We start from the raw sequence: 26,448 nt of genomic DNA on the forward strand, positions 1-26,448 counted from the left end.
TTTCTCTGTCACCCAGGGTTGCCAGATTCACAGTTTTCTCAAAAATTCTGTTTAGTGTGAAAGTGCTGTGGGGGGGGGTTACACTGTCACAGAGTGCGTTTTCTGCTTGGACTGCTTTTTAAAGTAATCGCAGTCGTGGAAAAAACGTTTCAAAATGAAAACAAGTTCTGAATAGCTGGCAACCCATTCTGTTTCTGAAAGCAGCAGAGCAGCAAGAAAGTAAACACAGCTGCACACCGTGACCATGGCAACAATCCAGAACATAAAACTTTGAGTTTCTATCCAATCAGAGTGTGCGACAGTATCCACGCCCTTTAAATTTTTTTGATGTATGCCACAAGCTCTGCCCTAACAGACAAAGATTTTGTCTCTTTGCGTCAGTTTCTGTCGAGCGACGCTTGTTGCCTGGACTATAAATTGGACTTAAGACTGAACTTTGTTGGCGTGTAAAAATATTTCAGATTTCTTTGAAAAACTGAAATCAAGTCTCCTAAAAATAACGAAAGCTGTAATGAAGGTGAAGGGTGGACACACTCAATACTGAAAGGTGTAATTTTATATTTAGTTGTTGAGGTTTCTGTGTAATGTTCTATTAACTATAGTATTCTAATGATCAAAAATGAGTCACATGTACTTAATGGCTGGTTTGACTGGAAACGAAAAAAATGGTAAAATGGTAAAAGGGTAATCTATGACTTTTCCACAGCATTATAAAGGTATGGGTCTGAGCTATGTATGTTTGTTCATTACAGGCTTCATTCCATTTTACATACAGATAGGTGTTTCTGTATGTGATCCTCCTGTACAGGGAACACCAAAGAGATGTGGTTGTTACACACTTTATAGACTCTACAGAAGTGTGTGTTTATGCATGTGCATGTCTTTTCCTGTTTGTATGCTGTGGAGGTATGATGACATTACTACAGGGACAAGAGATGAACCAAGTGTGTGCATGTGTGTGTAGGTGGCATATGGTGTGTCGTTCTGCTCTCAATCTTAACCCGGCCATTTCCCCTCTCCTCTCTCGCTGCGTGATGGAAGCACACATTTGCAGGAAAGGCAGCGGACTGCAGCTTTTCAAGGGCAGCATGCCCCTCACGCACTCCGCCGCATGTGCTGCCCCGCACACACATACACGCCACCTCCATTCAGCATCGCTTTCCTTCTCTTAGCTTCATAATGGAGAATAAGGGGAGTCCTACTGGAGGCAGGAGTGACCAGCCAAGCCACACTTATACACACATATGCGCACACAGAGACAGTTATATGCAAACATTTACACACCCTCAGTCAAATGACAAATTTGTCGATTTTCTATGTGAATATAAGTGCGCACATCCTTCACAGGGAACACACTTAAATATGGCATTTTCCTGCACATTTTAGCACACAATGTCTATTTATCTGCAGAGTTTAACAGACTGGAAAGAAAAAACAAAATATTAAAGGTGCCATAACTTTTGCACACCCACATTTTATGTTTTATTTTTTTCCAAATTGGTAATTATTTTCACTTCCCAAACATTTGAAGAGGGGTGCACAAACTTTTGCCTATACATATACTCTGTAACATTTCAAAGGGAATCAATTCAGCTTCCCAACCAGTCAGCACTTAATAGCCATAATGCTAGCAAAACTGCCCAAAACCTCCTTTTTTTTGTAGAAACGGAAATGTACTAGAAAGTTGATTTTTTAAATGTAACACTTCTGCTTTCCAAAATTAAAAAAGACTTAAAGACTAACGTAAAAGACTAGAAAAATGATTAAGGTTTAGCTTTTTAGCTTTATTCAAATCTTTTCACTGATGACTCAGTCATAGGTGCCCTCTAGTGTTGGGGAGGAGCACAAAGTGGCCAGAAAGTTATTTCTAGAAAATGAGAAGGACTGAATTAAATCAAATTCCCACAGTTTTCCCCTTTCTCCATATGTAGTCAGTCAGCCAAGACATGTTCGGCATCAGAAGTTTGCTTCTTCAGTTTTGCACTAGAGCTACGAGGCTAATATAGCTAACAGACACTAAAACAGCACCAGTTAGCATCACTCAAACTGCATGCTATCACTAAATAGCATTGTTATCTACAAAAATGGACCAAAGTATGGGATTCAAATTGCTGCTACAGTTATTTTTAGCAACCTGAGGCACTTTTGTCATTTTTATAGAAACCAGATTAGCAAGTCTGTTTGAGATTATTTACTTCCTGATTTGGTGTGTGTTGCTATACTAACCTCTAACGACTCTAAGCTTCCATTACTTGTTACCTTTACATTAAAACCTTTCGCAGACACACTTATGAAGACACACTTCACAGAAGTACGCAAATGTAGCATTAACAATCATGCCCAAGGACTCTTATTGGTACAGTATGGGGTGCTTGTAATCTAGTCTGAAATGTGAAGTGCAGTCATGTTACTGTTATCCTGTTGCCTCATTAGCCTTGTAGCTCCAGTGCAAAACTAAAAAAACAAAAACCTGTTCTGGATGATTACATTTGTGATAAGAGGAAAAACTGTACAAATTGGATTTTTCTTTGATGATGAAGAGAAACACATGACCGGACCCCAACCCTTCAGCTCCAATCCTGTGAATTGGTCCCACCTTTGGAGGCCTCAGTGCCATATGGATCAGTCAGATAGGGCAGCCAGGCGTCTTTAACGGCTGATTTGAAGACCTCCCGGTTGTCCAGACTCTGAAGCGGGCGAAAGTTATTCCGTAGATACTCCACTGACTTCACATGATCCTGCTGCTCCGTGGTGAAGATGGAGTAGAAGGCCTCCAACTGGGTGAGAGAGAGAGAGAAAAATACTTCGTTCACATTACATGCTTTACTCAGAACAGCTCAGAATGATCGTTGTGCCTTGACAGTTAACATTCAAGTCTGCAAAGTAGTACTCTGACAGGATTAGCGTTACATAAGGAGGTGCGTAATGCAAATATCACCAGAATGTCTGTGATTTGGTCCTGTATGAAACCTATAATATGACTTATTCATAAACATTCATGGACACATCCTGAAATCTTGCCCCATCTGGGTAGCACTTAAGTGGCTCAGTGTTAAATGGAGGTTCAGACCAAGCCTTCAATATATGGCTGTGGTATGAGAGGAGATTATATAACTGGGGGGTGGGAGAACGCTGAGAGTTTTAGGCAACTTCTGCTTTAAGCTCTAACACCAGACACCACCTTGATGAAAAGTAAATAGGGAACAGAGAGGACAGAGGGGAGGTGATGGGGTGTGCAAACTTTATCACAGGAAACAGAATTTAGAGATTTCTAAACTACTTGAAGTCACCTTCTACTGAGTATTATACCAGAATTAGGAAATACAGATCCGAGCCGTAGGAAATGTGAATGGCATTTTTTAAAACCCCCAATATCGTCCACAATATAGTCCTAATGTGTTCCAAAGTCGATATGTTTTGTCCACACTGGAAACATTAAGTGTGTGTGTCAAGTCAAAATGTAAACAAACCACAGACCTATCAGAAAATAGCTCGACTTCCACTAAATTGGGCATATAAACATGCTATTTCTAGATATACTGCGTGCAATTGTTTGACTTGATTTTTATTATTATTGTCTTATTTTCATTATTTTAGTTTTTTTCCCCCATTTATTTATTTTTCATATTCTTATTTTAATTATGATTAGCTAATTATTATTTCAGTCATTTTAAGTAATTTTAGTTTCCTTTTTTGATCTTATCCTCCTTTTTTTGATCTTCTTTTGATTTTATTAACTCTTACATTTTAGTTACGCTTTAATTAATGTTTTATATTTTCTACTGTTTTTTATGTATTCTTATTAATGTTTCTTTTTTATATTTACCTGATTTGAATCATTTTTATTATTAAAATGACTTATTACTTTTATTATTTGATATGTTCTTCACATTATCAATCCCTTTTTCCTGCACGAACACAGCAACATTGTCACCCGCAATGTTCTCGAGGTTAAATAAAGGTTGACTGATTGATCGATTGACTTATAGTCAGTGCATAAATGATATTTTAGGTACATATTTTACAGTTTACCTTCCAACGTCCAGCACTCTGGCAATTTCTCTCCACACTGCAAAAAGTGGCATCTCGTCAAGTACAATTACCTTGAATATAGTCAATAAATCTAATATCTCCCCTGTTGAGATGGTTGCAAGCTTAAATGAAGATTATTTAATTTATTTTTAGACACTGTTTACTTGTTTTAGATCATTTTATTGAGTAAAACTGTCTCACTTTACTGGCACATAATTTTGCTGGTTTCAAGCACATTTAAGCTGCTTTATGTAACATTACAACACCAGTTACTCAAACTGTAGACTAGTAACCTTAGTTAAATGTGTGTCATCTGAGTATGTAGGAGCGTTAGCTTGCTTGTAGTATATTTGTAGCATTACTTGTATGGGGACTACTTAATGATCATGTATTTCAGCGGATTCAGTGATATTTTGTAAAAAATTTACACAGGACAAAATCTATCGGCTTGGGAACATTTGCGTTTACCACAGGGGGTGATAGCAACCACTTTGGGTGAAGATGGAGTAGAAGGCCTCCAACTAGGTGTGAGAGAGAGAAAAATGCCACATTCACATTACAAGCTTTACTCAGAACTGATCAGAATGATTTTTGTGCCTTAAAAGTTAATATTCAACTCTTATACAAGTTCTACTCAGACAGGATTAGTGTTACATAAGGAGGTAGTGTAAATGTTACCAAAATATCTGTGATTTGGTCCTGTATGAAACCTGTAATATGACTTACTCATGAACATTCATGGACACATCCCAACAACCTACCCCATCTGAGTAGCGCTTGAGTGACTCATATCTGTTATGTGGAGGTTCAGACCATGTCTCCTACATTTGGTTGTGGTATGAGAGATTATACAGCCGGAGGGGGGAGAACCCTGAGAATTTGGGCGACCTCTGCTTTAAGCTAGAACGCCGGACGCCACTTTGATAAACAAGGATAAGGAATATGACAAAACATATCAGCTTGGAAACATTTCTGTTTACCACAGGGGGCAACAGCAGCGATTTTTAGTGAAGATGGAGCAGAAGGCCTCCAACTGGGTGAGAGAGAGAAATGCTACGTTCACTTTACAAGATTTACTCAGAAAGATTTTCAAAAAAAAAATACAGCTCAGACCTGGACTTGCTTATTTGGGCATTTCAGAAGTCTGTAAGATGCTTCATAGGAAGGAGGAGGAGCTTCAGGCATAGTCCTCCACCTAAACTGTAATTACTCCATTTAGCGTGGCCTGAAAAGACCTGCATGTGCACATTTCTCAAATCAATACTTACACTTGTACGCTATTCAATTTCATTTACAAAATAATAATTAAAAAAAACATCAATCTGAACATTCTCAGTATGGACGCAGGGACATATATCAGATATGTATCCCACGAGGGGGCACACATGAACATGGCTCAAGCAAGATTTGAAAAGATCCAATTATGTTTATGTTTATGCAAAAATTGGATTTGTGGATTGGGTTTGAGAACCCTATAATGGGAACACAGCCAAAGATCAGGGAATAAAACAGCCGTATCAGTGCAGCAGGCATTTATGTGTGCAGAGCTGCTTGTAAGCAGAGCCTCTAACAGGTCTCCAGAGAGGCTGAATGTGCTATCTGTATATACAAATACAGAGAAATCTCAGCCTGAGCTTTATTCACACTAAAATCTCCTCTGACCAACTTATTTACTCATTCCTCCACTCATTCCTCAATGACTCATCTCCCATGATGACCACTCCGTTCCCCCCAAAACACTGGTGAGTCAGAGTGCAGGTGCGAGAGAGGAGGACGATCGGAGCCAAGCCAGGCAGAATGACCGCACAAACGCACACGAACCATTACAACACAGCAAACGAAATATGATCAGGACCAGCTGTGGCTACCAGACTTTTCCTTCTACCAGTATGTACCTATATGTCTCTGTAGACTCCATTCCATCGCTCTCTCTACCCAATCTATCCCAACTATCGCTCTAATTTCAGCTATCTATCTCTCTATTTCTCCCTCGCCAGTTATAACTTTATTAGCTTCTTAGCTGTGCACTGAATTTACATGACAATTATTTAAATGTGATTACAAAATTACACACTTAATGACAGTTAATTATATAATTGCATTTAACAGGTTTGAGGTTGTCAAAAAAGTGACTAAAACAGCCAAAATGTAATGTTTCCTCGTTCTGCAAAACAACATGCACAATAACTTTATCACATTCAAATCAGATACATAGATAAACAGTCTCAAAAAACTAAATATAATGCCCTCCTCTACTATTTAGCGTGTTCACCCTTTACCTTTATTCCAGTTTCCATTCTTTTCGAGACATTCTCTTTCAGTTTTTCAACAAAATCTGCAGGAACATTTTTCCATGCTGCTTGTAAACACCTCCAAAGTTCAGTGTTAGACGTTGGTTGCATTCTCTGCTTCTTACAATCCAAGTAATCCAAAGCACATTCAATAATGTTGAGCTCTGGGCTCTGAGGATTTGCTAATTTGTTCATCTTTTTTCTCTCTTCTCAGTCAGGACTTCCTGACACCTACACATTCTTTCAGACCCATGGCACTGAGTTGTCTTCTCACAGTGGAAGGATGGACAGAAACACCTGTGGATTTTTCAGATCTGAAGCAAGAGTGAAGTGTGATTTTCTCCTCTCTTAAAGATCAAAGCTTTAAATGCTGTTTATCTGATGGGGACAGTATTAGTGGTCTGTCAGGTCTTGTCCAGTTGTTATCAGTCCCATATCTCTTTTTAATCACTTTTTAAATTAATTTTTTGAAAAATACTTATTTTATCATTTATCATTTGTTTTCCTTTGACTTTCCCTTCTTTATGCACCTTTATCTAATCTCCTCTCCTAAAAAATGTAATAACTTGTACGGACTAGAAATTAAGGAAATGATGGGTGGTTTCTGACTTTCGCCCAGCACTGTTGGCTGACAGACTGATAGATAGTCTGCTAGACAGATGTGTCACACACACACATATCCCTCAGGGCTCCCTCGAAGCCCTCCGTCAGTACAGAGCCATGAGAAATAATCTCTTAATCACAATATTAATCTGCTTGTCCGTAATATGGCCAACCCCTCTGATGTAAACAGCTTAGTGAGGCTGAAACCTGGCACGGGATGCATGGGGGGATTCTACTCTTCTGCCTACATCGCAGCGTACCAGTAATCCTGGAAGAGTGTGTGCATGGTGAAAAGGCACACTGGAGAGAGGAATGAAGTAATCCCTGATGAGAAGCCTCAGCAACAGGCCAACCCTCAGTCTGAATGAGTGTGTACGAGAGCAAGTGAGTTTCATCTCTCAAAGAGGAAAGCTTTGAGTGCTGTTTATCTGATGGTGGGAGGTGTGGTGGTCTGCTAGGTCTTGCACTGTTGTTGGGGTCTCATTTTCTTTATCTTTTAATCATTTTGTAATCTCCAGTTTTGGAAACTTCTGTTTCTTCATTTATTTTGCTTTGACTTTCCCCTTCCATATGCAAGTGGATTATCTAGTCTCAGAAATATCTCTTGAAAAATGAATAATTTGCACTTAATGGGCATTTTGAGTGGAAAATGAAATAAAGTAAATGTTCTCTAACATCATTACAAATACCTAGTGTAGTAAAACAACAGCCCTAGACTTTTAAGCCTACAAAACATACGTTCAAGCAGATGTGTCTAAATATGTCTCAAACTGTATATGTTCAGCTAGTTGGATGTGACATGTCCACAGGCGCTCCAGATGTTCCAGACGTTTTGGAGGGTGTGTATGTGTGTGTGAGGGACGGCATCGATCGGCTCTAAAAGTACCTCAGAGCAACGACTGTCACTCGCCCTGACCTACTTCCCCTACTGATCAGGAACAAAGCACAGAGAGAGAAAGACTGGAAAAGAGAGAGAGCAGGCAAAAACAGAGAAAAGAACATGAAAAAAGAGAGAGTGAGGGAGTACTGTCTCCTTCTACAGCCTCTCTTTTATCTGCCTCACTGATATTTCCTTTAAACCAAATCACAGGAGGCAAAAGGATGACAAAAGAGCTCGCCGAGGTGTCAATCGCTTAAAAATGCCCTCCTAATGGCCACTAACTGGAATAAAAACGACGGGAAAAAAGTCTTTTGTTGTTATGAATAGCTGTGCGTGTGCACAGACCCAAGTCACAGAGCCTCCCTGCTCTTTTAAAGAGCCCATATCATGGAAAACCCAACTTCCCTCGCTTTTTTTTTTTATATGAGGTGCGCTATGAGTTGTACACTCTTCAAATTTCCAGATGTGCATCTCCATACAGTCCATATAGGGAAGCTAAGCTGCAAAAACAGCCTGTTTGGTGTTATTTTTCTGGAGTCCCTGAGTATTTCAAGCTGCACTTAACAGATTATTCTGTACATTTGAAACCAGCCTGCTTTCTGAACGAGGCACAATACAGGCTAGCCAATCAAAACAGAGGTCATTTACATATTCAGTCTCAAAGGACCAGTATAAAACCAGTTTGGGTTAAAGGGATAAAGATAAGTTGGAAAATGGTCATGTAAAAATGAATTATGACTGTTTTTGGTCCATAAAACCACACCAACATTATGAGTGGACATCAGGGCAAATAAATAATCCTAGAAAAATGTAGAACATTCAGTCCAGCCCCCTATTCAAATCTGAGCACAGCAGGGTTCACTACATGCTCGCTTTCTTGGAGAACAAAATCCAATTGCTAGTTTTTCGAGGCTGAAATGAAATATTTAATATTTTGAATACAGCACTGCAGAGAAGCTGGTGGGCTGGAAAAGACACTCGACTCTGCTGTGGAACTGAACACGGCTAGACAAACCTCTATAAAGTGTCCTGTTAAATTCATTACAGGAACTGATACCTGAAGCCAAACCTCATGAATACTGAAGCATGACCTGCATGAACTGCGTACATGTGCATGTAAACGTGCAGCAGCGGTCAAAGGTAGGCAAATAGAATATATGCTTTGTGCTTAAATGCTCAAATTTTTAAGACAAATATAAATAGTGACATCTTGGTTGGACCCTCATGAAGCTGCTTGAGAGAATGCCAGAAGAGTATAAAGGCTGAATTATATTTCTTTGTCTGTGAATCTGTGATTGTGTAGGCATCTGCCACTTGTACATAATCTCAATGTATGCGCTACCGTATCTGAAAAAAAGAGTACTGTCTTGGTAAATTTTGGTCCTCCAAGGTACTAACAGTGTCTGTGTTTACATGCAGAGATTTTTGCCAATCGGATTGAATACATTCAGATTAAGACTGATGTGTTTATACGGACTCTACTCAACAATCTAATGGAAAATCTCCGTTTACATGCGCACTACAAGTAATCTGATCCAAAATTATACGCGTGCAGAGTACCACTTAGTGTAGACGTTACCATGACAACGAGCATCATGTGGGTCCAGTCAGAGTGAGATGAGCAGCAGTGAGCAGTGCTTGTGTTTTTAATTGATTTAAAATGATGTCAGACCCAGGAAAACGTACTTCACATGTACTTATTAAAGAAGGCCGAGAGGAAGACGTCGTGTTCTGAGACACATAAGACTTTTAAAGATCACGTCTTTTAAAGTTCAGAGCATAAACTTCGTCTCCTCTGACCAGTTTCTGCTCTCGCCATGTTGAACATTCTAAATGTTCGTTATGACATGACACACATGCGCAGAGCGTATTTAAACTTTCCGATTGGGAATGTAATCAGATACAGGTGCTTACATGGTTATTATTCTTCTATTTAATGGATTATTTACAGGATTACCCACCTCGTTCAATCGGTTAGAAATTGTATTCCGAATGGCCTCAAGCGAACTAGTCTCTTCTGACTGAGGTGTTAGTCGGATTATTAATGAATTATTAGGCTGCATGTAAATGTGGCTAATGTGAATGGACCCTCAAAGGTAAAACATGGTCCATAAAGGGAAATTCCATCAATTTTTCATGTAAACAAAGTCATTCAGCCTAGTTTGATGTGAAATGCTCCATTCCAGAGAAACTTCGCTAGTCAGAACTGCTTCTCTCTTCAAATAGAAAAATAAAATGACAAGCCTGGAGTCAAGACGGGAGGTATGGAGTCAACGCAGCTTATAAAATATAACTGAACTGGAAAATGGTACTATTATGTTCCCTGACTGAAGCTACACTCTCAGAAATAAATGTACTAAACTGTCACTGGGGCAGTGCTCCTCTTGTCACTGGGGTGGTACCCTCAAGGGTACATCTAAGTGCCTTTAGTCAGGGAACATAATTGTACCAAAATCCATTGAAATTATATTTTCTAAGATGTATTGACTCCACACACCCCGTCTCATCTCTGTTTTAAAACATTAGGTTATGAAAAGGTACAGATATGTACTTCTCCACTAGGAAAAAACTTTTTAATGTTCACAATTAGTCTTTAAAACCACTGTTGTACCTTTGAGGGAACATTATTACATTATTTTTATCTTGATGAATGAAAAATGTACCTGCACAGAATCTTTATTTCTATCAGTGTACTGAAGACGTACCCTTAAGGGTCCCACCCTAGTAACAGTGTCTCTGAAAGGTGCAGTTTTTTATGGTTTATGAATTTTTACTCCAAGCATTAATACTCTTTTTTAATACTGTTTTTGTAAAATGAAGATGTAATATAAATCATAAAAATGTTTGTAAGATTGCATCTCATCTGCCAGCTGATCCTCAAACTGCTCCATTTGATTTTGCATGAGTTCGGTTTTAGGATGAGAAGCTACCAGAGAACGAATCTGCATTTGCTTGACGGACAGTTTTACAGATTCACACGATATGCCATTGAGATTTTGGAGGTGGCCTCTGCATCCAATGGGGGGGGCTACTTAGAAGAATCTGAATTGGAAGGTAGTTTGGATTTGTTTAACCCTTTGATCACTGTTCCATATGTGTTTTTTCATAGTGGTAATGTAATCACCATTGAACACTCTCACTGACAGTAGCTACACAGCAGTGCGCTAATGGAAAAAATCTCTTTCTTTCTCTCTGACACAAACACTCTCTCAGACAGAGATGAACGTGTGTGATGATCCAGCGCCCCGGCAGCCTCCTCCTCCTCGCCTCTCTCTAACTCTGTGCACAAATCTGCAGAATTCTTCGTCCACACTTGGTCTGCTTGGGTTGCACTCACTAAGCAAACTCATCTCAGCTCATTTAAGTCATGTGAACCAAACACTCATCTACATACACACACTATTTGTACACTATCTAAAAGAGGAGACGAGACAAGAGAAAAGAGGAAAAGAAAATAAAGGAAGAGAAGAGAAAATTAAAGAAGAGTAAAGAAGAGAGGAGAAGTGTAGAGAAGAGAGAAGAGAAGAGAAGAGAAGAGAAGAGAAGGGTGTGGAGGAAGGAGGGAGGCTGCGGCTCTTCTAGTTAACACACTGTCGCGTAGCTTCCTTTGGCTGTTTGTTTCCATTATGGCGCAGCACAAAACTCGCTACATGAGCCGTCTGCGTCAATTAGCATATACACAGAGATGGAGAAGGGGAGAGAGAGAGAGAGAGAGAGAGAGAGGGAGAGAGAGAGAGCGAGCAGTGGAACGGCTGCCTTTTAGATTGAGAAAGGATTGAGATTAGTAATGGTGTATAATTGGGTAGATACTGGGCACTTAGTCTGCTCCTTAGGAGTTAAGTGCTATACATTTCCAGTAAGACATCATCTACCACCCTGAAGGACTTACAGTACCATTTAAAAGTTCAGACACTTCTACTCCTAAAAGGTTTTACTTGTTTTTACTGTTGTCCACATTTTACAGTAATTGCAAATATATGAAAACATATGGAATTATGCAGTGACCAAAACAAATCCAAACTATTTTCTGTTTTCGACTCTTCAAAGCAGCCCCTCTTGCCTGGATGCAGCTTTGGTACTGATGTTGGATGAGCGTCTGCTAAATGATGTAAATGTAAATGTAAATTAGTTCTGGATCACTAACTCATTTCAAAGGTATTGAATAGAGCTCCATCGCTCCAGAGAACACAGTTCCACTGCTCAGTTCCAGTGCTGACACGGTGGGGGGTTTTGGGCTTTATACTCCTCCAGCAATGCTTGGCATTGGGCATGATGACCACAGGCTCATATGTGGCAGCTCCGGAGCATTTTATTCTATTGGCAATGCCTTCTCCTGAGATTATAGGCATGTCTGGATTCTTTTGGACATATAAAGCATGCTGAGACCTTACTGGCTGCTGTTAGGTCTCGTCCACGCTCACCTGTTTGTAGGAGAGGAATACAGGCCGGCTGAAGATGATCCACTCCACCACTTTACTGCAGGGGGGCGTGGTCAGAGAGCCCACATAGCGGTAGTAGCTCCCGATGGACGATGGCAACAGGTCCCGCAGCACAAAGGGCTCCAGAAATGTCTCTTTCTCTGAGAGAGAGCGAGGGAGAGACAGAGAGTGGGAATTATTGGCGGTAAATACGGAGCATGATACAGCACAATGTCAATATAGGCTGATATATAGCACCACATTACCTGTAAATTGGCTGTGTATTGTCATGCATATTGAATATGAGTCATATATAGAGGCCTGGTATTTTCTCTGACCTAACACAGCAGCATTTTCTCTGCTTTAACACATCTGTTTTGACTCATGCAGGTGTGGCTGATTCCTTATTTTTTCCTCTTCACTACATAACTTACATGTTAGCTCCATAGTTTTTACCATTTATAATAGTTACTGAATAATGCAATACTGTGCAAAAGTCAGAGACCACCCTTCCACAGTGTTTCTGTCCATCTTTCCAACTCAAAGCTATCAGGTTGAAAGGACGTGTAGCTGTCAAAAAGCTGAGAAAAGGAAATGGATAAATAGAAGGAAATTTTCTAATAAAACAAAGAAGCTCCAGACCTCAACAAAGAAAAGCCCAGACCTCAGCACCACTGAATGTGTTTGGGATTTCTTGGATCATGAGAAGCAAAAAATACAGCCAACTTCTAAGACTGAACTTTGGACATGTTGGTAAAACATCCCTGCAGACTTCTTGGAAAAACTGAAAGCAAGTCTCCTAAAAAGAATGGAAGCTGTAATGAAAACGGAGGCCGGACACACTAAATATTTAAAAATGACATTATGTTTAGTTGTTGATGCAAACATCTGTAATTTTCTGTTATATTTATGTGTCTTCTGCTTTTACCCGATGCTAAAACCAGAGTAACTCTGACAGTACATGAAATAAATGGAGAGTGGTCTGTGACTTTTGCACAGGACCGTAAGTCTTACAATTAAAGGAATTGATGAACTGAACTGATGACATTCCATTAAAGGAATGTCATCAGTGCCACATATGTAGGATGTATGTAGTCAATTTCCATGAACAGCATTTATGTGTACTTAGAAAAGAACAGAAAACCCATTGACTCAGCATGTACCCATTGGCTTTGATTATGATTTTGCATCAATGGGTTCAGCTCTTTTCTAAGAAGTGACTCTCCAGGGTAACTGACCATATGCTAGAGATGTGCCAGCTTCCTTTTACAAGTGAAAAATAAGCCTGGGGTTTCAGGGATTAAACCGTACAGTGCTGTGGTTCTTCAAATCAGGAGAACGACACTCTTTAACTCTTTATTATCATGCATATTGTCAATTTAGAGTAATATATCTGATTATAGTTTACTGTATACTTTCTCTGCGAGTTGTTTGGTGGTACATGTGCAAATAAGAACCACACACCAGCACTTGTACAGGTTTAATAATTAGAATTTTTTTTTAAGCTATTTAGAATCCTTAATTTGTCTACAAGCCAATATGGTCTTAATAAAAAAAGGCCAGATGCTGTTTAACCTGTACCAGTTCAGATTATCAGGAGCTTTTCTGTTGTTGTTATCCCAAAGAGTCCATGCACATTCCCCAGTGTAAAGCTGACCAATTTCTCACAGGCTGCAATCTGCGCATTTCTCTTCATAATCCTGCTCGGACTGAATTGCTTATCGGCCTCAACCGACAGCACCGGCCTGACATATGCTCGGCCAGCCTCACGCTGCAACATGACACGTCCAAATAAAAAAAGCTCTTTAGGCTTTGTATTACTGTCCTCTTTCATATTCTTATAGAATGCACACACACAAAGGATTTCTCTTTATCAGCAATCAAGATAAGCGGAAAAGAGACAGAATATGCGTAGCGGGATTGCAATGGTGACGTAAGCAGAAGAAGATAAATGGCTGGGGTATAGCTCGCCAGCCCACTGACCTACATTTAGAATGAACAAAAAAAAAGCTATAATCGGGAGTCCTGTTCAAAAGAGCTTAGAAAGGCATGGCATCCGCTTTGGAAGGAGTAGTCAGGATTTCCAAAAAAAACAGCTGAACAGAGTAGAACTGAACACACACACACACACACACACACACACACACACTCACACAATCACACACGGCCGACTCCGCCATCAGGCCGCTTATGCAATTGCGGCCTTTAAAAATTAATTGCCAATCAGAGACCAGGCGTGAGTCATCCAAGACTTCAAAGTCTCCCTGAAAGGCCGAATTAATTGTCTTGTAACACACACAGAGCAGGAACGGAGCTCGGTTCACTGTTTGCACTCCAGGACCCCCAGAGAAGGGATGTTTGGTGGGATAAAAGTTGTGTAGTGGGGGTTACATGATTAACGGGATAGTCCCCTAACACAAATGTCAACATTGTTTACTGTCCAAAGTTTGCTTCTTATTTTCACTGGACTATAGGCTAATATAGCTAACAAGTAATAGGACGTTTAGCATCATGCTAACTGCATGCCTACACCATCACACACTCGCCTCAAACCTCAAATAATAGAGTAAGACGCTAAAGCTACACTATGTAAGATTTTGAGATTTGGAGACCTCTCTGGTGGACATGTGTAACTGCGGAAGAACATTATGTAACATTGGTTGTGCTTTGGACCCGAGTGGATGAATTTGATGACTCTGAGTGTGTTTATTTACAAGTTTTTACAAGTCAAAACTTGGTGAACAACGTCTTCCAAGGATACAAGTGAATTATCTACTATTGCCATCATATCTTCATCAGTATAATGTTGATCTAGTACCCAGTTGTACACAGTACACCACAACTGCCATCATGTACTATGTGCCATATTACAGGACAGGGGGTGATTAAACTCTACCAACCTCATTTTCTTAGTCCTCAGGTCAGTTTAGCAACTGTTGTTAGCTGTTTTTCCGCATTGCATTATGGGATGCAGTATGTTGTTGGAATATTTGGCCAGAGCAGTGTAATCTGGGTATCTCTGCATTCGACTTACTACTTTTGAGCAGTAAGTTAGCAGTAGGCCAGGCAAGGTAGGAGCAAAGGAAGTGCGAAATCAGGGGAGGAGTGTGTGATGGACGGAGAGCAGTCACTGAGGTGTATTGAGTGCAGGGTATGTGTTTAAGTGGCTATGCTAACATGGCAGTGCTGTGTGCATATTGGAGTCAGGGTTGACTGAATGGCAAACCCCATAGGGTTAGACTGGGGATGAGGAATGGGAGAGAGAGGGAGAGAGAGAGTGGCGAGGCAAGGATGTGGCTCAGTGGCATGGTAATGGATGAGACTGGAGTCTTCCAGACACACTCGCACATAAACACACCCCCCACACACTCACAGCCAGAGGGCAAAATTCCCCAACCGCAGAGCCATGACCAACCGAGCAAGCCACTGGATCTCTGTGCCACCCGCAGCCTCTCCCATGCAGCCTAAGCAGCCCTAGAAACCGAGCTGTTGGCTGAAAGACAACAGACAAACGTCTGCATTTTAACCCCTGGAGGAAGCGAACGCAACCAGCATAAACAACTTACAGTAAAATGAATTTCCTTCGTTTAAGCTTTTCTAGCTTAATGGCTAAATGTGCTGCAAATTTAACTGCTCTAAGGTGTTTTATGGTGATTTGAATGAATCATACAGTCATTTGGAGTGTCTCATGGCGATGCAAATAAACAGTCGCAGAATGCTCTACTGTAATCCAAAAGAATCAAAACTCGTTTGCTGACTCAAATGAATCGGCACTCAGTGCTCTACAGCAATTCGAATGGCTTAAACATTTATTTGGCGAATAATGTTGTCATATGTTATCACGATTCATATGAATCATCTAAGAATTCCCTAGGGTGATTTGAATGAATCAGATGCCTTTGAATGCTTCACGGAGGACAAAGTAAGTGTGAAGGGTTCGGCTCAAATAGGGCTCAGAATGATCTATGGTGATTCAAATGAAGCAAACATTAATTTGGAAAGTCTTATTGCAATACAAACTAATCAATTCAGAAGGATTTAAGGTTAATGAATTAGTCATATTTGACTTAATCTTTGGTGAAAAAGTAAGTGTGGAAAGTTCTATGGTGAGTTAAACGAATAGGTTCAAAATGCTCTGTAGTAATCTGGATGAATCAAAGAATAATTAGGTGTGTCTTATTGCGATTCATGTGAATCATCTCAGAATAGTGATTCAAATTAATCAGTCGTATCAATCAAGGAGGATAAAGTAAGGGTGAAAGGTTTAAGGATCAATGGCGATTTGAACGCATTAAACTGTTTTTTGTGTCTATTGGTGATTCAAATGAATCAACTCAGAATGCTTTATAGTGATTCAGCCCTGTTCTACACCCTCACTGAGGACACATCTCATGTGGAATGCCTGGTGTGAAAGGAGAGTGAACCACAATCTCAGCCTGAAATCAATTTAAAGCTTACATGACGGGAGAACAAAAGGATTCGTGCAGGCATTAAAGTTTCATCCGGGATGCCGCACCCAGTGTTTGGGCAACACGGGTATACGTCCTGGCATGATTCGCATTTCTACAAGTTGCACTTAAGTTAACATAACTATGCTCTGTGACTCCTAACATGAGCTTTTGCACACAGCTGATGCCCCGTACCACTTAATGTGTGTTTAATATTTAAGCGAGCGCATCTTGGGAACTTAATGGATGATTAGTGGAGCAGACAACTGGGCTGTAGGGGCCTGTAGGTGTGGGGGTGGGTGCTAGGAGCTCCTCTGAAGCTCCAGCAAAACTCAGAGTAGAGCTGAGCATAAATTCACGCTATATCACACACAGCTCCAGCTCCGGCTTTTGATCTGCGAGGGGTGTCAGCGTGTGTCTCCATGGGTCTGTTTTAGTTCTCTTTACTTTTTCATGCATTTCACCTCTTTCTCAGTGGTTGAGAGCATGTGTATGCGTGTGCACACGTCATGAGCTGGGCTGAAAGTCTTGTTTAAAACCAGGAATACCAATATATTAATGCACTTTACTATAAAAGCCAATGTAATGCAATAACATATAGTTATAGTTAAATATCATCTACATTTATGCATTTGGCAGATGCTCGTATCCAGATTTAATCTTGTTACAGTGGGAGGTTAGTGTAGCATTGGGAATCTTGCCCAAGGACTTATTGGTCTTTACTCCCAGTCTACTGCACTGAGGGCAGCTGTGCAAAACTCAGAGACTACCCTTTATTTGCTTAATCTCTAGTCAAAATGTCCATTAAGTACAAATTATTGATTTTTCAGTGTCAGGAAAAAAGCAGAAAACACAAGCTGTGTTCCAAAGCTTAGGCTGCTACGTCACAGAAGGCCGTTCCAAAGTGAAGGACCCTTTGTGTACAGCCTAGAAATGCAGCCTACGTTCTGAGTGATTTCGAGGACGCATCAGATGTGTCCTTCCAGGCCTTCGGTTACCCACAGTTCTCGGCACATGAACAATGCGAAGGAAAAAACAACAGCACAAAGACAATGATGGAAAACAAAGCCGTTGGAGCAGAGCTTGTTGTAAAATATAAGTTGTTCACGTATTTGAATTTGTCTTTGTTACCTTATAAAGTGTAAGGTGATTGATTAATTAAAGTATTCGTCCACATACTGTATTTTATTCAGAAGTATTTGTATATATGTACTTTTTCATACTGCATAAAAACATCTCGTCCAAGAACAAACACAAAGCAACGGGCTCCATTTTCTCTCACCAGTTTCCCTCACAAGTTTCACGCCGCTCTGGTGACATCACCACGCAGCCTCGTTAGGACTGCTCCATTTGTGTGACCAACAGGCTACTAAGGAGGAGTCTTCATAGAACAGTCCTACCGAGAACCCGCCCTACCTCAGCTGCAGCATAAGCTGTGGAACGCAACTACATTTTGCAGAAAATTAGCCACAAGAACTAAATCTACTATTTTTTCAGTATTTAGTGTGTCCACCCTTCACCTTTAATACAGATTCCATTACTTTCAGGAGACTTGTTTTCAGTTTTCCAAAGAAATCTGCAGGAATATTTTCCAAAGTTCAGTCTTCGAAGTTGGTTGTACTTCTGCTGCTTCTCACGATCCAAGAGATTCCAAACACATTCAGTGATGTTAAGGGCTGGGCTCTGGGGTGGTCAATCCATTGTTCTGAGGACACCAGCAGCTTTGCAATTTTTCTTCTTTTTGTCCTTTTCTCAGCTTCTTGACAGCTATACATCCTTTTAGACCCGTAGTGTTGTCTACTCACAGTAGAAGTATGGGCCTCTGCCCATTTGTGAATCTTTTCAGATCTGAAGCAAGAGTGGAGCTTGAATTTTCCTCTCTATCAAAGATGAAAGCTTTAAACTCCTGTTTTTTTCACTTATTTTCCTTTAACATTTAAAGTGGATTATCTTACATTTAATCTCCTCAGAAACACCTGAAAAATTAATAACTTGTACATAACCCTCTATTGCACGATGTTGCCTCGGGGCAACAAACTCATTTTCCTCACTTTACAATAACATTATACACATTTCAAGACAACGATAGGGTTAACAATAAAGGGAAGAGTTTGAGTAAGTCAATAAAAAGCTTGTGCTTGGTCATACTATCTATTAGTGGGCACTTTTAAACCTCTTTTTGAACACTGAATATCAATTATTTTGTTATGAGATTTTGCAGAGTGCAGTTTGTTGCCTAGAAGCAACATTGTGTGACAAAGGAACGGATTTAGCCAGTCACAATCCAAGTCTAACCTTTTCAGGGAACATGGCTCTATATCATTTCTTCCCAGTGTCGCACAATGTTGCCTCAAGACAACATAGTCCAAAAGGACCCCTGCACACATTATTATTATTATTATTATTATTAATGTTTTTGAATTTAATAATCATAAATCAGTGACCATTTTATGCAAGAAAAGGGAATTAAGGGTGGTCTGTGACCTGCAAAGTACTGTATGTGTGTGTGATTCTATCCAGATTTTTTTTTTTTATGCAAACCACCTCATGCTGACTGGATATGTGTGTGTGTTGTATGTTTGGAGTGACAAGGCTGGAGATGCCTCTGAGTTTTTTTTTTTTTGGTTAGTATTTGTGTGCGTGTGTGTGTGTGTGTGAGAGAGAGAGAGAGAGAGAGAGAGAGAGAGAGAGAGACAGCCCTGTCGGCGTCTCCACAGACCCCCTGGTCAGATCTGTCTAGAGCGCAGACAGACCACACACACCCTTCTCCAACCTCCAATTCTAGCCTGCTGAGAACAAACACACACACACGCACACACGCGCACATGCACGCACTGCCCGACCCCCCTGCTGTCTCCCACTGATCAGTGTACAGTGTGCCAGCTCACCCACTCGCTAACCAGTGCACGCTGCAGTGAGCTTGCATTTCAGCCTTTAGAGCCTTCATCAATCTTCATCCTCCTCCTCCTCTGAACATTCACCATCGTCATAACAACCATCATCATCAGCATCAGCAGCATCCTCCTCTTCACTACAGACGTCAGTATCAACTGAAAAACTAATCTGTCTTTACAGCTGAACAGAGAACACCATCATTACAGCACTCACCACTACCTCCATCATCATCATCATCATCATCACCATCCATTACACTGGAATCAAACAGGTTGATTACTACCATCAGCATCATCTTTTCTACGTTAATGTCAATGGCAATGGAAAACTAATTCATTCCAGCATCATCTTAGCTACTACCACAGCCATAATAACAGCAATCATGATCGTCGTCCTGTCCTTCATCCTCCAAATGCTATTTTCTCAGTAGCTCTACAAAGGCTAATAGCAGCGGGTAGTGCCAAGCTTTATTACTGCACTTCTGCACTACAGCTAAGCACCGTTTGTGTTAAGAGACAAAACTTCCTAGAACTTGACCGTGACTGTCATTCTCTCTCTCCCCCTCATATACATATGTGCTCTTGTTCAGCCTTTCTTTATGAGTTCAGGGACAGGATGTTCTGGTACAGTCATGCCTTTGACCACTATATAGGACTTGAAGAGTTTCGTAGACATCAATAAACGCCCACGTCTTAAAGAATGTAGTCAACGTATTAATCGGCCAAGACATGTTTGGTGTCTGAACTTTGGTTCTTTACTTTTGTGCTAAAGCTGTGAGGGTAACGTAGCTAACAAGTGATGGAAGCTTACAGTGTATCCAAAAGTCTGAATACCTCTGGCCAAACTACATATTGTAATGATTATCTAAGTGAAAACAAGTGAGCACATCCTCTACAGGGAACTTAAATGTGGCATTTTCTCTTTATTTGCTGTGTTTAACATATCAGAAAAAAATAAAACATAAAAAAGAAAATAGAAAAACCATTTGCCCAGCCCACATTTTATGTCTTATTTTCTTTCCAATATGTTAAATTCAGCAAATAAACAGTAAGTGTGCATTAAAATATGTAGAAGTGTATTCTCTGTAGAAGATATGTGAACTTATTATCACTTAAAAAAATCAACAAAACATGTAATTTGCATACAATTACAACAATCAGCACTGTCCAAACTGCAGGCCTAAATCTTTACATGCTGCTTTAAACCAAGTGTCAAGTTAGGTTGCACCTGTCATGAGCTTATATGGCCAATTCTGAATTCTTTACAGCCAAATTGACTGATGGCTGAAATTTCTGATGATTTTTACAAGCCTTTTTTTCAACCCAAAGCTCACACTGCACGGACCAAATGAACACATGAAGTCAACAACACATTTGCAGTGCTTTCTCTTAGCCACAGTTGCAGTATAAATGAGATTATTTGCTTCTCGATAACATTTTAAATCTTTTGCTTTTTAATAGCATTTTAAATTCTTAAATGAAAAACCCGTTGCCAACTTAAATAACATGAATCAAATAATGAGCTACATCGAAAGTAAGTGCCTATGTAGGCCTAGAAGTCGTAAGAAGTCGTAATTATTGTGCGACATTATGGTGTAAGTGTAGCAGCTCAAATTCAACATAGATCAGTCAAAAAATGTAAAAAATCAACTGGCTGATTGATGATCACGTTTGAAGCAAGAATTGGTACAACTTTAAAATAAGACTACCTTTATAAAAGTGCATGAATGACTTAAAATGAGTTTATTAATGGTTATGAATTAGGTCATAAAGACCTTAAATCATTAATAAGCATTTATAACACGTAAATAAAAAGGGCCACAGTGGCCTGTTGTTTGCCTAATAGTGAACGCTCACTCATTTGTACCGTTAAACCTCAGACTTTATTCATCTAACTTTGTCTTCTTTATCAGTCAGCACTAAACCTGCCAGCTTAATCACATATTGATATTCATCAGATATAACAGCTCACTTTGGCTCCTTTTATTAATGTGTTACAACTGCTTATTAATGATTTTTAAAGTGTTCAAGATCTAACTAATAACCATGAACAAACTAATGTTAAACCATTCATAAACCCTTTATGAGGGTAGTCTTATTTTAAAGTGGTACCCAAAAATCTATTATGTCCGATTATGATCTTTTCTGATTTTGTCCACTCTTAGTGTCAAGTTGTTACAGTATATCAAACAGACTATGTGCTTTCTGACACTGTATGACTGTTATCTATAAAAAAGGTGCAGGCAAAATTCAGATTGTTGTTACTGTTTTTAGCTGCTTTTGCCCATATTTACAGATAGCAGTAAGTCACACAGTGTATGAAAGCACATAAGCAAGTCTATTTGGGATGTATTAACATTTTTTGAGGCCACCATGTGCAATGATTTAGGCATGCAAACTGCACAATACTAAATTTTCCTTTATTTGTGAGCTACATTAGCCTCATTGCTTCAGTACAAAATTAAAGAGGCAAACTTCAGACACCAAACATATCTGACTGACTACACTTAGAGTAAAGGGGAAAATTGTGTAAATCTGACTTTTAGCCACACTACTTCTTTTCCTTTCATTCCCGTCGTGTTCTGTATATCTAAAAGAGCAGTACTCCAAACACTAATTAAGCTCAAAGTACATCTCTGCGCCTACACCTTCAGCAGTTGATGATTTATTTCTAAGAGTCGGAGCCTGACAAACGGATTCACACAGCATTCTCAGGAGTGCAGCAGCCTAGCACAGCTTAGCCCATACACGTTAGATACATGCCATGTTTATCGGTGAAGGCACTCACGGCCAGGCAGCGTAACACCAAGTGCAGATGATGTTCTGTTCTGCAAATCTGTACTTTCTCGCCCAAACCTCATGACTCATCTTCATCATCCTCGCGTTAGTCAAGCGTTTCAGCAGCTGCTGCAGGGGGTAATGGCGTCAGAATCTAAAAGCCCATCTAGCTCTTTTCCACAGCGCACACTGCATAATAACAAGTGGGTAAATTTAGCTCATTTAAAGCCTGCAGCTCGGAATACACCACACTCCATTTGTAGCCCTGTGTGCGTTTCTTATGACCCGTTGGTCATATGCGATTTCTCTGAGGAGTACTTTTCAAGCCCCGTGACGGGACTGTTTAGTGTTTTCCTTGCTCTGACACACCTTATTCAATATGTACACTGATCAGACACTTCATTAAGTACACCTACATTGTATCTACACTCTTTGTCCATTTTATCAGCTTCACTTATAGCAGAAGTTCCTTTTACCCTGTTCTTCAATGGTCAGGATCCCCACAGGACCACCACAGAGCAGGTATTATTTGGGTGATGGGTCATTCTCAGCACTGCAGTGACGCTGATGTGGTGGTGATGTGTTAATGTGTGGCACTGGCATGAGTGGATCAGACACAGCAGTGCTGCTGGAGTTTTTAAACACTGCGTCCACTCACTGTCCACTCTTTTAGACACTCCTGCTTTGTTGGTCCATCTTGTAGATGTAAAGTCAGAGACAGTAGCTCATCTGCTGCTGCACAGTTTGTGTTGGTCATCCTCTAGTTCTTCATCAGTGGTCACAGGACGCTGCCCACAGGGCTCTGCTGGCTGGATAATTTTGGTTGGTGGACTATTCTCAGTCCAGCAGTGACATTGAGGTGTTTAAAAACTCCAGCAGCACTGGTGTGTCTGATCCACTCGTGCCAGTGCAACACACACTGACACGCCACCACCATGTCAGTGTCTGAGAATGATCCACCACCTAAATGATACCAGCTCTGTGCGGGTCCTGACCATTAAAGAACAGGGTGAAAGGGGTCAAAAAAGGGTAAGCAGAGAAACAGATGGACTACCGTCTGTAACTGTAGAACTACAAAGTGCACCTATATGGTAAGTGGAGATGATGAAATGGACAAAGTGTGTAGATACAAGGAGGTGTATATAATGAAGTTGCTGGTCAGTGTATATTCACTGTCCATTTTATTAGAAATGTCTACCTTGTGTGTCTATTCACTGGCCACTTTATTAGAAACACACACTGTAGTGTGCACAAGTCAGAGACTACCCTTCATGTATTTAACAGAAAATTATATTATAAAGTTTAGAATTTAAACAAAAGCTGATCCCAAAGGAGCCTCTGACATTATTACCATTCAAAGAGACACTAACATTCACACAAGCAACTACCCAAACTCACCTCTGCTGCCCTCGAATTAAAAAAAATATATATATATTTCTGAGATTAGTCTTATGACAATGAACTTGTGCAATGAAGGGAAAGCCAATGGAAGTAAGTGAACAACATAAGAGTTTCCAAAACTGGAGTTCAAAAATTGCTACAAGATATAAAGAAAATATAACACTTAACAACCATACAAGACCTGGTAGACCATCAAAACTGTCACCATCAGATAAACAACACTTAAAGCTTTTATCTTTGAGAGAGAGGAGAAAATCAAGCTCCACTCTAGATTCTTAAAAAATTCACAGGTGTTTCTGTTCATCCTTCCACTGTGTGAAGTCTGAAAGGATGTTTAGCTGTCAAGAAGTTCTTTCTGAGAAAGAAATTTTGCATTAGAACACCAAAACTGGACATCTGAGATCTGGAGTAAGAATGGACTGACGAGTCTACATTTTAAATTAGGACTACTTGGATTCTTAGAAAAAGAAAATGCAACCAACTTCTAAGACTGATCTTTGGTGGTGCAAAAAGCATGCAAAAATCACACATCATTTCTTGAAAAACTGAAGGCAAGTCTCTTGAAAAGAACAGGAGCTGTAATGCATGCGAAGAGTGGACAAATTAAGTCCTGAAAATGCTGATATCATATTTAGTGTTGGAGGCTTCTGTGTAACTTTTTGTTAAATATGCATTAAATATATTATTCTGTTCTGTTAAAAAATTCAACACTGGCTCACAAGAGCTAGAGCTCTGCTGCAGCACTGTGTGTGTATAAGTGTGTAGGTGTGGGTCTATGGTTTGAACCAGAGCTTTAAACATTAAACAGAGCAAACAAACCATGAGCAACCATGAGCTCTGATGTGAGACGACTTTGGTGTTGATGCTTACGTTTTTAAAACTTAACATATTTATTTATTTATTTAGTGTCAAACTTGGTTTGAAAAGGCTGTAAGACCTTAAGAACTGATTCCGTGCTGGGAGTGGCAAAGACCAAAAAATCCATCCGCATCCACAAGGCATGTGCAAAATAAATCCCAGAATAAAGAAATTCCTGGGCATGCTGTCTTAAGAGAAGTACAAAAAACCTTTACTGAAACGTGGCAATATGTATAATAATGTGCCGACGCATTACGGCCTTCTCAGGCCTTCATCAGGACACAAAAAATAGCATATCAATCAACCTGAGTCTTCACCATCAAAGTCTGGACTTTACCACACACATTTGCTAGTGCATGCCATGTTTCAGTCAAATGAGATGTCTGAGGATCATGAGAAAAACATTATCCAATGCTCATTAGGCTGGAAGAGGTACCAAAACAATTTCTGTAGAGTGCAGACTTCCCTGATCCACTGTCAGGAGTGTACAAATGGAGGAGATCCAATATCATTGCTACCATTCCCAGTAGTGGTCATCTAACAAAAATGACTCCAAGACTAAGGCACATAACATTCTGGAATTTCACCAGAGAGCCGCAGGGTAACATCTAAGAATACGCACTAGCTGGCAGGGTTCTTAAGTCCACTAACAGACAAACAATGAACAAGAAAACTATGGAAAGATAGCATGAGAAAAGCCACTACTCTCCAGGAAGAACATTGCTGTCTGTTTATAGTTTACTAAGGACCACCTGGATGATGTTATGTGGACAGATAAGGTCAAAACAGGTCTTTATGGCTTAAATAAGAAATGTTATGTTTGGCTGAAAATGAACATTGCATTCCAGCATAAGAACCTCATCCCAACTGTGAAACATGGTGATGGCAGTACCAAGGATTGGTACTGTTTTGCTGCTATTGGACCAGGACAGCTTGCCATTATTTGATGTTATTTGGAGCTGTGATTTCTGGATTGTATCAAGCAATTACAAGGAGAATGTTACAGTGTCCATCTGTGAACTGAACCTCAACAGAAGGTGTGTCCTAGACAAAGACAATGACCCTAAAAACACCAGTTAGTCCACATTGAATGGTTGAAGCAGAAGAAATGTTGCATTTTGAAATGGCTGAGTCAAAGTCCAGACTTCAATCCAACACAAATGTTGTGGCAGGACCTAAGACATAGTGTTCATTCAAGAAAGCCCACCAACATAACAGCTGATGCATTTCCATGTAAAGGAATGGGCCAAGTTAACGTGCAGCATTGATCAACAGTTACAGGTTCACGCACTTTTGCCAACAAAGACATTTAGCGTTAATTCACTTCCATGTCACCGTCTCCCGCTCAACAGCTAGGCCACCGGGATCAAACGCGAAGCATAGGAAAGTGGCCTCGCTGCAGGACCGGAGGCGGTGCCCAGGAGGCAGTGCTCGGGACTCATGCTCTGCCCACCACTTCCTCACGAATTTCATTCTTTCCCCGCCATCATCGCAGGGTTTCATCTGCACTGGGGGCGGGTGCATGGCACATTGTTTTGTTGGGTTCTCTTTATCTATTGTTATGAGTTAAATGAAGATTTAATCAAATTTTAGGCCACATTTATGTAGAAATTCACATAACACTAAAGGGTTCACAACTTTCAAGCAGCACTGTGTATTAACTGTCCTAGACACTTAATAAATAACTGTAAAATATCCATGGTTCTAAATAATGAAAATACCAAAATTGATCAATGATGTTGCCCTGATTTATCAATTTTTTAAAAAATCCTTATCTTTCCCACCTTGAACCTGAATCTCCTGTGGCCCATAAACATATTGATTTACATGCTCAAGGAAATGCTT

The 26,448-nt window shown here is 40.1% G+C and overlaps 1 protein-coding gene across 2 annotated transcripts in view; it reads right to left on the bottom strand.

Annotated features, from left to right (window-relative positions):
- Positions 1–26,448, bottom strand: part of ptprga (protein tyrosine phosphatase receptor type Ga) — a 430,472-nt gene that overhangs the window by 76,020 nt on the left and 328,004 nt on the right. For both annotated transcript variants that reach the window (XM_036559788.1, XM_036559789.1), the window contains exons 7-8: positions 12,228–12,385; positions 2,597–2,777 (exon numbers count right to left, since the gene is read on the bottom strand). In XM_036559788.1, coding sequence (XP_036415681.1) covers positions 2,597–2,777; positions 12,228–12,385 — 339 coding nt within the window. The remainder of the gene's footprint in view (positions 1–2,596; positions 2,778–12,227; positions 12,386–26,448) is intronic.

Source organism: Colossoma macropomum, unplaced genomic scaffold (genome assembly GCF_904425465.1).
Source record: "Colossoma macropomum unplaced genomic scaffold, Colossoma_macropomum, whole genome shotgun sequence".
Classification (NCBI taxonomy): Eukaryota; Metazoa; Chordata; class Actinopteri; order Characiformes; family Serrasalmidae; genus Colossoma; species Colossoma macropomum.